The sequence below is a fragment of the Phycodurus eques genome, chromosome 4 (genome assembly GCF_024500275.1).
Source record: "Phycodurus eques isolate BA_2022a chromosome 4, UOR_Pequ_1.1, whole genome shotgun sequence".
Classification (NCBI taxonomy): domain Eukaryota; kingdom Metazoa; phylum Chordata; class Actinopteri; order Syngnathiformes; family Syngnathidae; genus Phycodurus; species Phycodurus eques.
Window position 1 is genome coordinate 11,972,417 of NC_084528.1, and position 12,605 is coordinate 11,985,021.

Sequence of the window (12,605 nt, forward strand, 5' to 3'; positions counted from 1 at the left end):
ATAATTTATGACTGATATAGTATACACATTTACAAGAGTGGCTTTTTTCCTTTATATTTTCTATTATGATGTGACCAGAGTGTCATTTTTGTTGTTATTTTTATAACAGTCTTATGCTCCTCCACCTCCACCTATGGCACCGCCCAGCCCCAGCACCACAGGAGGAGGAGGTGGAGGTCAGGGAGGAGGGATGGTGGAGCAGCTAAGCAAGACCAACCTGTACATCAGAGGCCTGCCACCAGCTACCACTGACCAAGATCTCATCAAACTCTGCCAGCCGTGAGTTCTATTGTAGTCTGACATCAATGTATCTTTAAATGTAACTTCAACACCATCCTTCCACAGAGCTCATCCCTTAGTTCAACTCAGCTAGTTGCAATTAGTTTTATATGACTTCAATGGGAGCTTGGAATGATTATCAACAGTTTGCGATTGACCTCCGCGTTCCATCTCTGCTTCCTGAGAGGAAATAACACAACCCAGTACGACCGAACCCATCCGTTCTAGCTCTGCGCTGGTACCTCCACACAGAAACGCAAACATGACAGGAGCAGGCAATAGTTTCTTAACAGCTGTAAAATTAGGCTGAATGGGAACGTAACTGTGTCTTATTTAAAATTAGTTATAGCAACAATACAGTATGATGAACAGGTTGGACATACCTGTATTATGACATTACCAATGGACCTAATATGTTGGAATGACACTGCTAAGACAGTGATATGTATTTAAGCAATGCATATGTTAAATCAGATCGAGAAATGCCATAACGTCCATTGATTTTCTACCGTTTATCGTGTTCAGGGCCACAAAAACCAACCCAAAACCTCTTGATTGTGAGGCAGGCATGGTAGCCTTGCCATCCACTGTGCCACCGAGCCATTTTTATCACTTTTTTATGTGAAGGTTCATAATAATGGCAGTATGCAATGACACTGTGCATGAGTCATTCTATTTTGACAGATATTATTGCTTGGAGAGTTTTGAGCCTTCAGTGCTTTTGCATTGTTATACACATAGTGCAACGTAAATATTTTCTCAATTACTCCCCATCTAATGTTATGAAGACTTGGTTGACTGGCAACCAAGACAGGATGTTGTCTGCCTCCTGCCCAAAGTGAAATGGGATAGGCTCGAGCTCATCCGCAACATTGAACAGGATAAACAGTAGAAAATGAATGAATAAGCTAATCAAAACAGAGCACTGTGACTCATTTTAGACATTTTCGATGTGAAGCTGAAAAATAACTACTAACATCAAACTTATAAATACAGTATGACACTTTTAATAATTGCTTTGCAATCGTAAATATTAAATGTGCTCTACCTATGTCTATAACCCAATTAATTGTATGATGTAATTGGTGAGGTTTCAGTTTTGTTTAATCCTCTTTATACACTTCAACAAAAAGTTTAAACTGCCTCCTTGGAAATGTTACTATATTATGAGATTAGAATAAAATTCCATAAAGATCAGAAGAGTACCACGCACACACACACACACACACACACACACACACACACACACGCACACACATGCGCACACAGACACACAGCATATTTTGCCCTTCTGCAGCGCAAGACTGCAATATTTCAGCTGAGCCCTGGAGGCGTTTTGGAGAAACAGTGTGAGAAATGGGGGCCAATAAAAGTTTCATTAGAGTCCCAGTCACTGTGCCAAGTGGCCAGTAACATTTCGGAAAGGTCACTGTGGGAGGTGCCCTATGTGTGCTTTTGGGTCGCCCCCACTTGGCTTTCCAAGTCTTTCCGGCTTTTGAAGATATACAATGAGTGGCTATTTCCTGTCACTCAAGGCCATGACGTGCACCACTGAACGTATGCATGTGCACACCATAAACACAGTCAACAAACATAGACCCAGACCAAAAAAAAGCTCTAACACAGACACTTTTATCCTGACAGGCTTTCCATTCATGCACATAGTTTTAATAAATAACATGACAGTCTCTTGTTGCCACACAAACAGACACGCATTCTACCTTTTCCTTTTTCTTTTTTTTTTTTTTTACCCATTGAGCTGCCTGTGAACCCAACAATACCACTGTCTGCCTTCACATTACGCCATCATTCTCGCCACCTCTTTCTATGACACTATCTGCGCCCTCCCAATAGTACCCCCCTCTCTCTTTTCAGTCTTTGTGCCAGTTCTAAGAGTGTCACTGAAAAGTGCTGTTGTCAGCTGACATTTCCAATCACCCCCTCAGTCGCCCAAACTGTGGACACACTTTTAATGTCTGGGGACAGAGAAGAATGTGAGCAGAATATAAAGCTCACACCAAGAGCAACAGTATCAGTCTATCTTCATGAATGTGTTACAAAGAATTATAAGGCACACTATTCACAGTATAAGCGTACAGACCGATAAATAGCTGTATTGTATACTTATTTATTTAATGCAGTTGTAATTGTATGTGAAAAATGGTATATACATAGCTGATGTAATATTTATGGCTAGAATTTACAGTATAGTCCCTTAAATCATTCCATAAAAATGAAAATAAGGATAGCAAAAGAAAAGAATATCAGGTAATTATTTCTTGTGAATATAAGGCTTTTATTCATATTCATCATACACATTTAATCCAAATAGTTTGTTTCTCTCCCTTTATGTGAACTTGTCATGCCGTTTGATCAATCAACATTGGATAAGCATAAGCACAATGTTTCACTTACATCGTAGTATCGTAGTATGCGTACGACGTCAGAATGTAAAGATCTGATCTGTAAACTCTCAGACATCGGTGCGTGTTGGACTTAAGTTCCTTGAAATGGACCACACTACGAGGCGACACGGTGGCCGACTGGTTAGAGCGTCAGCTTCACAGTTCTGAGGACCTGGGTTCAATCCCTGGCCCTGCCTGTGTGGAGTTTGCATGTTCTCCCCGTGCCTGCGTAGGTTTTCTCCAGGCACGCCGGTTTCCTCCCACATCCCAAAAACATGCATTAATTGGAGACTAAATTGCCAGTAGGTGTGACTGTGAGTGCGAATGGTTGTTTGTTTGTATGTGCCCAGTGATTGGCTGGCAACCGGTTCAGGGTGTACTTCGTCTCCTGCCCGATGACAGCTGGGATAGGCTCCAGCACGCCCGCGACACTAGTGAGGAGAAGTGGCTCAGAAAATGGATGGATGGACCACACTACACATAAATAAAGAAATAAACCTTGCACAAATGATGAAATAATTTTAGGGATTAGTTTAATTGATGGCGGGACGGTGGGACTGGTTAAGACATCTGCCTCACAATTCTGAGCATTAGGGTTCAAATCCCGGCCCCGCACCTGTGGAGTTTGCATGTTCTTCCTGTGCCCGTGTGGGTTTTCTCTGGGTACTCCGGTTTCCTCCCACATCCCAAAAACATGCGTGGTAGCTTGACTGAAGAGTCTAAATTGCCCATAGGTGTGAATGAGAGTGCAAATGGTTGTTCGTTTATATGTGCCCTGTGATTGACTGGTGACCAGTTCAGGGTGTACCCCGCCTCTCGCCCGAAGATAGCTGGGATAGTCTCCAGCACGCCCGCAAGCCCAGTGAGGAGAAGCGGTACAGAAAATGGATGTTTGGATGGATGGATGGATAGTTTAACTGACACACAGAATAATGATCACAAGTTAATCTATAACACAACTAGCAACGTGTGGTCACGGAAGGCAGGTGATGCTGTCTGGCTCACCTGCATCATGAAGACTAAAATAATGATTAAATGCAAGTTGTACAATTATTTTTGTTTTAGTTATCTGTTATGCATTTATGTTGATTTTCTTTTTGGATCCAATAACATCCATAGTTGAATTGTCAAAATTACTGAATTTCCGTATGCCCTGTTCAAATACATGGGTCAGAGGTGCGGTGCGGCAACGAGCAGCTGAGCCTTAACTCAGATTGTGCAATCCTTCACTACCGGGTTGAGGAGGCTTGTATGGCAAGTGCCTTTTTCTGTCCCTCTTCACATGTCCAATATTATTTTGGATCTAAGTCTAATGTATTTCATATGTGTGTGTTAGTTCAGTTTTGCTGATAGCATAAAACGGCATATAATTAAGCACTAGGTGAGGCAGGCAGTAATCTGCCTCAGTTAAGAGAGCACACAGGTTCACATTGCTACCGTTCTGCACAGAGACATAGCTTCCTGCAATTCCAAAATCAAGTGTGCAGCTGCAGTCCATTCATTCTAAAGTTTTGCACCAAATAAAAGCCAAACATGGAATATAATATATCTAACCATAAATATGTCAGACTTCTAATTTAATGGCAAATATGCCACCCTGTTTGGCTCATAAATGTGTAAATCTGACTGTAAGGCCAGTGCCTCAACAGCCATGAATCTCGCAACATGTCACTGAACACAACAGTGGGTAATTTTTCTCAGAGTGGTAAAAAATGTTTCAGAAAGAGTGAAACAGATCTGCTACTGTAGCTGCATGTGTTTATATTGCTTGACCACATGACATTAGTCATTATTCAGTTAAGATGAATACCCTGTAAATTCAGCAAACACGCTCCCACTCTTCCAATCTTTGTTCTCAATGTTTATTTGCCATAAAGGAAAGTAATGAATAACCGAACCCTCTTGGTCCTTGTCATCCTTTGTAGGTATTTGAGAACATATTTATGAATATCACGTGTCACATTTTTCTAAGTCAAGGGTAGGTCAACGTTATTTCCAGTATGTCCTATCATCCACTACTAAAATCAAAGAATTCCAGTTTGAACTTGGACACAGAATAGTACATTTAGCAGTACATTCGGTACTTTTTTCTTCTTCAGCCACCTGCAACCACCATGCTGCATGTATCATGTTAATACTCATTTTATCCCCCTGCTCTACAGTTGCAGATCATTTGAACTTTCATTAATGGGATGTTAGTATTGACTGAAATTCAGAACGTACATCATTAAATTTGGTGCTGCAGGACTATTATCAAAGAGTTGTCCTTCCCAAACCTTATTTTCCGTCTCTCCTCTGGTTCCTTTCCTTCCAACCCCTCACACCTATCCACAGAGGGGAAGGTGCAGTTGTCTGAGAATAACATAAACACCTTCAACATATGCTGTGTGCGTTTTCCACTTTGTAAAATGAGACAACTGTGAATATATTGTTTCAAGGATCGTAATGTGTCAAGTCAGGTATCTCCTTCTCTCTTTATTGCTCCTCCATTTTTCTCACGCACACAGACACAGACACACACACGCGCACACACACACACACACACACACATACAATTTCAGCGTGTTTTCACTTGCCTGACCTGAAAAAAAAACCTGCCAAAACGCTGGTGCTTGAGATCTTTGCATGCATTTATAATCACCCCACAAATATATACACAAAGTCACACGTTGCAAGAAAATACACCCACACATGTTCTAACATGTTTTGCCTCGCTTACTAACACGTGCACTGTAGGAGTTTACACACACACGTAGTGTTTGAATTATATTGAGGCAGAAGTAAACAATGAGTTGGGCATTGCCAGATGGAATGTTTAAAGTGCGTGATTACTGCTTTGGTGATTTTCATCTGTGATGACGTGTGTGTACACGTGTGTGTGTGTGTGTGTGTGTTTCTGCACAATTGTGTAGGCGATTCGTCCTGCCTTTTATATTCCATGCCTGCATTCATTGGTTTTCTCCCCAAACCACTAGCCAAATATGTTGTTTACCAGACGGCACGACTTCAGTCAAAAGTGGCCTTACAAACATCATTTCAGCCTGCCACAACCGGTGGATTTGTAAATACCCTCAAGTATCCTGGATTACAGTCTGAACCAAGTGTGAAACATTACTCAAATACTTGATGCTTTACTCTGAAAAAAGTGACATCTCCCAATTTCAAGATCATAAGCCACTTAGATGCTGCGTTACATGTGATGGCAGTCTTTTAAAATAATTTTTTTTGTTCTTCTGTTTTTACCTCAAAATCTCCTGTCCCAATAGAGTTTGATGTGAGGCTGTCAGGCGAGCGAGTCTGAGTTCACTGACGGAGACGCTCTTGCTGGTGACAGCTAAATGATCTCCTATTTATTAAACACCCCATACTATCTTCCTCACGCGTCCTCCTTGCCGTCAGTGTTTCATTTCATCTTTTGACTAATTTGATGCCAATACATATCTGGGTTTCGTGTTTGAAACCCTTCTGTGGCAATCTAAACTGAACTGTTCCACAGAGTTGCAATGTGACTATACTGCTCTACTCTGAAGCCATGTTTCCACCAAGCAGTCCAGATTAGTAAATCAATAATTTTATGAGAAATAAATGAGACATGGTTCACTATTGCAGTCTGAAATAACACATAAACAAATTAAACAAGTGGTTCAAATTTCTCGGTCATAATTCCAGGTATTTTTAAATACAAGACATTTTTTTATTTTTTCCAAAAGACCTGTCAAGCAATTAATATACTGCAGCATGTCTCACTGTTGTATTCCTTCCACATGTGATACTACTGCTCTAGTCTGACCGGTATGCCAACAAAAGGGTGCTAAAAAGTGGGACTATAATTGGCAGAATTCTTCCACAGACTAATGTGTAAGATATCAAACTGCACAGATGCATACTGTTTGGTGAAAAAAGTGGCTTTACTATCCCCTCCTATGTCTTATTTTCTTAGCTTGTCTGCCAGTCTCAGGGAGACTAAAACTGAGAGCTGATAAGAAATATTATTAGCTTCTTTCAGCACGCACCAAGGTGGCAAGTGAGAGTAGGAGGAGGGGAGGGTTAACTAATGGAAGGAGAGAAAGAAAACGGTAGAGCTGTCAAGACATAAGAAGTCAAGTGTGGTTTACGTGTGTCCGTCACAGAGAGTAGTAAGGTGATAATGAGGACTTAAAATACAATACAAATACACTACATGCCCTCCATTGACAGTGCCCTTTGAATACAAATGACAAAAAGAAATAGTTGAGTTGAAGAGTATGATTCTAATGAATTATATACTGCTGGTCCCTTTAAAGTAGCACAGACACCAAATAAAAAGAGAGCAGTATAACATTTGGAATGTTCCAGAGCTGCAAGTATCCATGCTGTGAATTCCAACTTTTGAAAAAAAGTGGATCTTAAACAATCAAAGCTGTCATCGTTGACTGAGTTTGCTGCTGTCTTGTTTTCGCTTTGAATAAATGTTCAACGGAGTGATCTTACTTCTTTTTAAAACAAACAAACAAACAAACAAAGAACTATTATCCTGTTACTGTAAATTACCATTGTTGGTGTTTAAAAATACTCTGTAATTCTAAATTCCCTGAAACTGAACTACCATGGTTGATGTTTTTAATTGAACTTGTAAGAGTGTTAATGTTCTCTCACTGTGAATTTTTCAATTAGACCTTTTTACATTGTCCCTATCCTTGCACTGTATGTTCTCATCATTTTAGCTATGATGCATTTTTATTATATGTTTCATGAGTCTGTGTTAGTGGTTGTGTACCCCAATTTTTAAGGTTTATATGTTTGTTTTTTAGTTATATTTGTTTGTTATATGTTCTAGACTACAGATGGAAATTAACTTTTTGCTAACTTTGGTGCAGGCATCTTCTGATTTTTGCGGTGGCGGGAGATGCATTTTGGATAATTTTAATAATAATATTTACATTTTTTTAATAATTTTAATACACCAGGCTTACTCAATTCAAATGTGCTGGGGGGGGAAAAAAAGTTAAATGTGCTGTTTTAGCAGGCTAAACTTTTACTGTGGTTCTGAAACCAAATCTCCACTCTAAAGCAATTCATAATCATTGTTTATCTAATAAGGTGACAAAAGCCTAAAAGGTTTTAATAAAACACATCGTACTCACCAGAGATGCATCTTATTTATAGACAAACTCCATCCTCTGTTGTTAGCTGTGTTGGGTCAGAGCCAGCTACCTTGTTGAAGTGGCTAATAAATCCTTTACCGGGTTGCAACATGCCAGCCCTCGTCCGACTTACTGCCACAATGGCCAGTTTGTCTTGAAAAGTCTGCCATGAAAAGGAATTTTTCACCATCATTTCCGTCATGTTCGTCACCGTGCTCAGACGTGTGCTTCACGTAATGCTGAAAAATTCCACTTGAGTAGCTCTAAACCAGTCATCCATTTTCTACGCCGTTTATCTTCACTAGGTTTGCAGGTATGCTGGAGCCTATCCCAGGTATCTTCGGGCGAGAGGTGGGGTACACCCCGAACTGGTCACCAGCCAATCGCAGTCAGACGACGGAAAAATTCTAACATCACTGGAGGCCTGCTAGCTGCTGCTGTTTATTAAAACAGAAATTTGATTGGTTCAGATTGGTTTGAAAAAAGAAGAAAAAAAAAGAAGAAAGAATCAAATATTTTTATTGTGTGTATTTGACATTGGCCAGTGATCTTGAGTCTGAAGGCTCTCGGAAGATTACATTCATATGGCAACACACATTGAAGCTGAAATCTGATTGGACCAAAAAAAAAATAATCCCTTAACTGAATGGAGGCTGTTCAGCCAAGACACACGCTATGAAATGAATACAGGAGACTGTTGGAAATAAATTAATAACATTTTATATATAAGTTGTACAACCCTAATTCCAATGAAGTTAGGACGTTGTGTTATAGATAAATAAATAGTTACATATTTACTACCTACGCAATATGTCAGTTAGTTGTGGAGGAATGAGGTTAACACCAAAAATATTTGAAATCTAGGGGTAATTCATGCTTACATTTTCAGCCTGGGAAAATGCAGAATAATTATTATCATCAGTATTATAAATGAACAAAACTGCAAAGCATACAAAGAGTCATGTCAGGGGAATGTCCTGAGTGTATAACAGATAGGACTCTGAAAACCTCCCCATTTCTCTCTACCCCCTTTATCCAAAATAAAAAATGTTCTGGCTTTTAACCTAGTTCTTCTTGTCTTGTCTTGCTCTTCTATGTTTTAATGCCCTGTTATGGATTTCCCCCCTACCCTTGGATCATCATATGATCATAGTCAGGAGGCTTGGATTACACTCAATATGTGCTGATTTCTTTCTCCCTCGTCCTATTCCCCCATGTGCTCCTCTCTTTTCTCCTAAATACAACCCCAATTCCAATGAAGTTGAGACGTGTCAAACACAACATAATGATTTGCAAATCATGTTCAACCCATATTTAATTGAATACACTACAAAGCTATTTAATGTTCAAACTGATAAACCTTACTGTTTTTAGCAAATAATCATTAACTTAGAATTTTATGGCTGTAACATTTTCCAAAAAAGCTGGGACAGGTGGCAAAAAAGAGAAAGAGAAAGCTGAGGAATGCTCATCAAAGACCTGTTTGGAACATCCCACAGGTGAACAGGCTAATTGGGAACAGGTGGGTGCCATGATTGGGTATAAAAGGATCTTGCCTGAATAGCTCAGCTATTCACCAGCAAAGATGGGGCGAGGTTCAGTGTGTGAGAAAACAGTCGAACAGTTTAAGGACAATGTTCCTCAACGTACAGTTGCAAGGAATTTAGGGATTTTATTTATCTACGGTCCATAATATCATCAAAAGTTTCAGAGAATCTGGAGAAATCACTGCATATAAGCGGCAAGGCCGAAAACCAACATTGAATGCCCGTGACCTTCGATCCCTCAGGCGGCACTGCGTCAAAAACTGACAACAATGTGTAAAGGATATCACCATATGGGCTCAGGAACACTTCAGAAAACCAATGTCAGTAAATACAATTCAGCGCTACATCCGTAAGTGAAACTCTACTATGCAAAGCTAAAGCCATTTATCACCAACACCCAGAAACGCCGCCAGCTTCTCTTGGCCCGAGCTCATCTAAGATGGACTGATGAAAAGTGGAAAAGTGTTCTGTGGTCCGACGAGTCCACATTTCAAATCGTTTTTGGAAATTGTGGATGTCGTGTCTTCCGGGGACAAGACATCCACAATTTCACAATTGAACAATGAAAAGAACCATTCGGACTGTTATGGACACAAAGTTCAAAAGCCAGCATTTGTGATGGTGTGGGGCTGTGTTTGTGCCAATGGCATGGGTAACTTACACATCTGTGAAGGCACCATTCATGCTGAAAGGTACATACAGGTTTTGGAGAAACATATGCTGCCATCCAAGCAACATCTTTTTCATGGACGCCCCTGCTTATTTCAGCAAAACAATGCCAAATCACATTCTGCACGTGTTACAACAGCGTGACTTACTAGTAAAATAGTGTGGGTACTAGACTGGCCTGCCTACAGTACAAACCTGTCTCCCATTGAAAATGTGTGGCGCATTATGAAGCGTAAACTACGACAACCGATACCCCGGACTGTTGAACAGCTGAAGCTGTACATCAAGCAAGAATGAGAAAGAATTCCACCTACAAAGCTTCAACAATTAGTGTCCTCAGTTCCCAAACATTTATTGAATGTTGTTAAAAGAAAAGGTGATGTAACACAGTGGTAAACATGAGCCTGTCCCAGCAGCCATGAAATTTTAAGTTAATGATTATTTGCTAAAAACAATAACGTTTGAACATTAAATATGTTGTCTTTGTAGTGTATTCAATCAAATATAGGTCGAACAAGACTTGCAAATCATTGTATTCTGTTTTTATTTATGTTTAACACAACGTCCCAACTTCATTGGAATCGGGGTTGTAAATGGAGGTCAATGCTTTTGATAAGGGTTAGGCCAGCAGAGAAGGTCCCCACTTCACACCACTGGATTAATATATGTGTACATTGTCCATAAACTAAATACATGAATAATAAAATAAAAATAGAAATGATCAGACCAAGCCAAAAGAAACGAGTGAAAAGTCAGAGGACCCAAATATTGCTGCTTCTGTTGTCTGAGGGATATATAAATTTTAGACTGTAGCTATGATATTTCAGTCATCATACACATTGTTGGCTTTTTATTTAATGTGTGACTGAATTAATGGCTAATAAAAACATTGTTGTGTTTTTTTCACAGATATGGCAAAATTGTTTCTACAAAGGCCATTCTGGACAAGAACACCAATCAGTGTAAAGGTAAGTATCTGCTGGGTGTCATGTTACCCATAAACACAGACATACTGTATATTCTGATTTTAAAATGTTAAAATATCATTTGAGTATTATACAGTATCTGCTCGATCAGATTAGATCTGTTCCTGCCAGGACAGAGATGTTCATAAAGAACGTCTTCCCTCAGGGAGCCAAAACTCTCAATTTACATCCATACAGATAATACCCACATAACACACACAACATACACTCCACACACCAGAGGTGGGGAAATTTAAGTCACATGACTTGGTTCGAGTCGGATGTGAGTAGCCAAACCTGGCAATCTTTGCCACCAGTGAGGCAAGGATTATGTTTTTGATTAAATAGCAAAAAACACAATGGCAACATGCAAGGTTTGCCACTCAAAGGTAGTGGACATAACAACTATGACATCAGACTTCATCTGTCACTATGAAACCTACAAAAACAGGTAAGCTAGGTTAGCTTTGCAATTTAGCTCACCAATAGCTGGTCAAACAGCTGTCAGTCATGCATTTAATTGAGAAGACAAAGTGAAAATACAGAGTGACTCTGACCCAGTTGCCAAAACCTCCCCCTCAACTTGATAAGCCGCATTCTTCCTTGCAGTCCTGCTGTGAGACGGCCACTAAGAGGACACCTGGCGTATGTCAAGTGGACTTTTTAATTAGCAGATCCCCTCGAAATCTTGGTTCGCAGTCATCAAGGAGTCCTTCTCTTCGTTTGAATTGAGAGCAGCCAGTTGGTTGGGGATCCTCTTTCTGAGAAGACCAGGCTGGGACAGGTCGACAATGGAACGGAAATAGAGCAATTAACTATTTGCTTAATATTCAAACATGCACGCAAGGCGCCACCCGTTTGAGAGTACTGCAACACGTGAACTTCCATTCAAAGTTGTTTTTAACTGAAGATACAATGTCCTTTTTAATATTTCACGAACTCTGCAGAAATATTCCAAATGTATGCCTTGATGTCTGTGTCAGTGTGTCAACTTTACATGCGCAGCTGCGAGACTCTGAGAACTGTTTGTCTTGGTTTGAAGCCAAGCATCATGAAATGTGATTGAACCATAAGCAGTTGATGTGCCAAGACTAAAGTTTAAACAATCATTCTATATGCTTGATCTATGAGTAAAGAGTACAAAGTTGGGAGTATTTTATATTAAGATATGATTTATACACCACTTTTATGGAAAACTTATCGACTAAATTCAAGTCGTTGGGCGTGGTCTTGTCCAGTTTCCTCTGTCCCTTCGACACGCTCCCTGGGTATTTAACCTCTGACTCCCGCCTACTCTCTCTCTTTTGTGTCTGGCACTCTTGCTTTTTCCTCTGCCTTGTTCGGGGTGACTTCGGCACGGCTTTATTAAGGAAGCCTGTGTCATCTAGAACTCCTATTTCATAAAATGTAATAACCTTTAGATTATGAGACTGATAAAAGGTTTCTCGTCGATTTCCCTCAGTTTTATACATATAAAAAGTGACGTGGTGCCCTCTATGACACAAACTAGCTTCATTTATAACGTTAAGCGTCAAATCACGCTAAACCGGAAGCAAAGCAGGCATCGCTGCTTCGACGAATTTATTTCTAAAATAAATTACGTGTTATCCAAACACT

General features: G+C 40.0%; 1 protein-coding gene across 1 annotated transcript in view; it reads left to right on the forward strand.

Annotated features, from left to right (window-relative positions):
• LOC133402017 (RNA-binding motif, single-stranded-interacting protein 3-like) overlaps positions 1-12,605 on the forward strand; it is a 148,016-nt gene that overhangs the window by 46,042 nt on the left and 89,369 nt on the right. The window contains exons 2-3 of the mRNA XM_061675568.1: positions 110-279; positions 10,933-10,991. Of these exons, the coding sequence (XP_061531552.1) occupies positions 110-279; positions 10,933-10,991 (229 nt within the window). The remainder of the gene's footprint in view (positions 1-109; positions 280-10,932; positions 10,992-12,605) is intronic.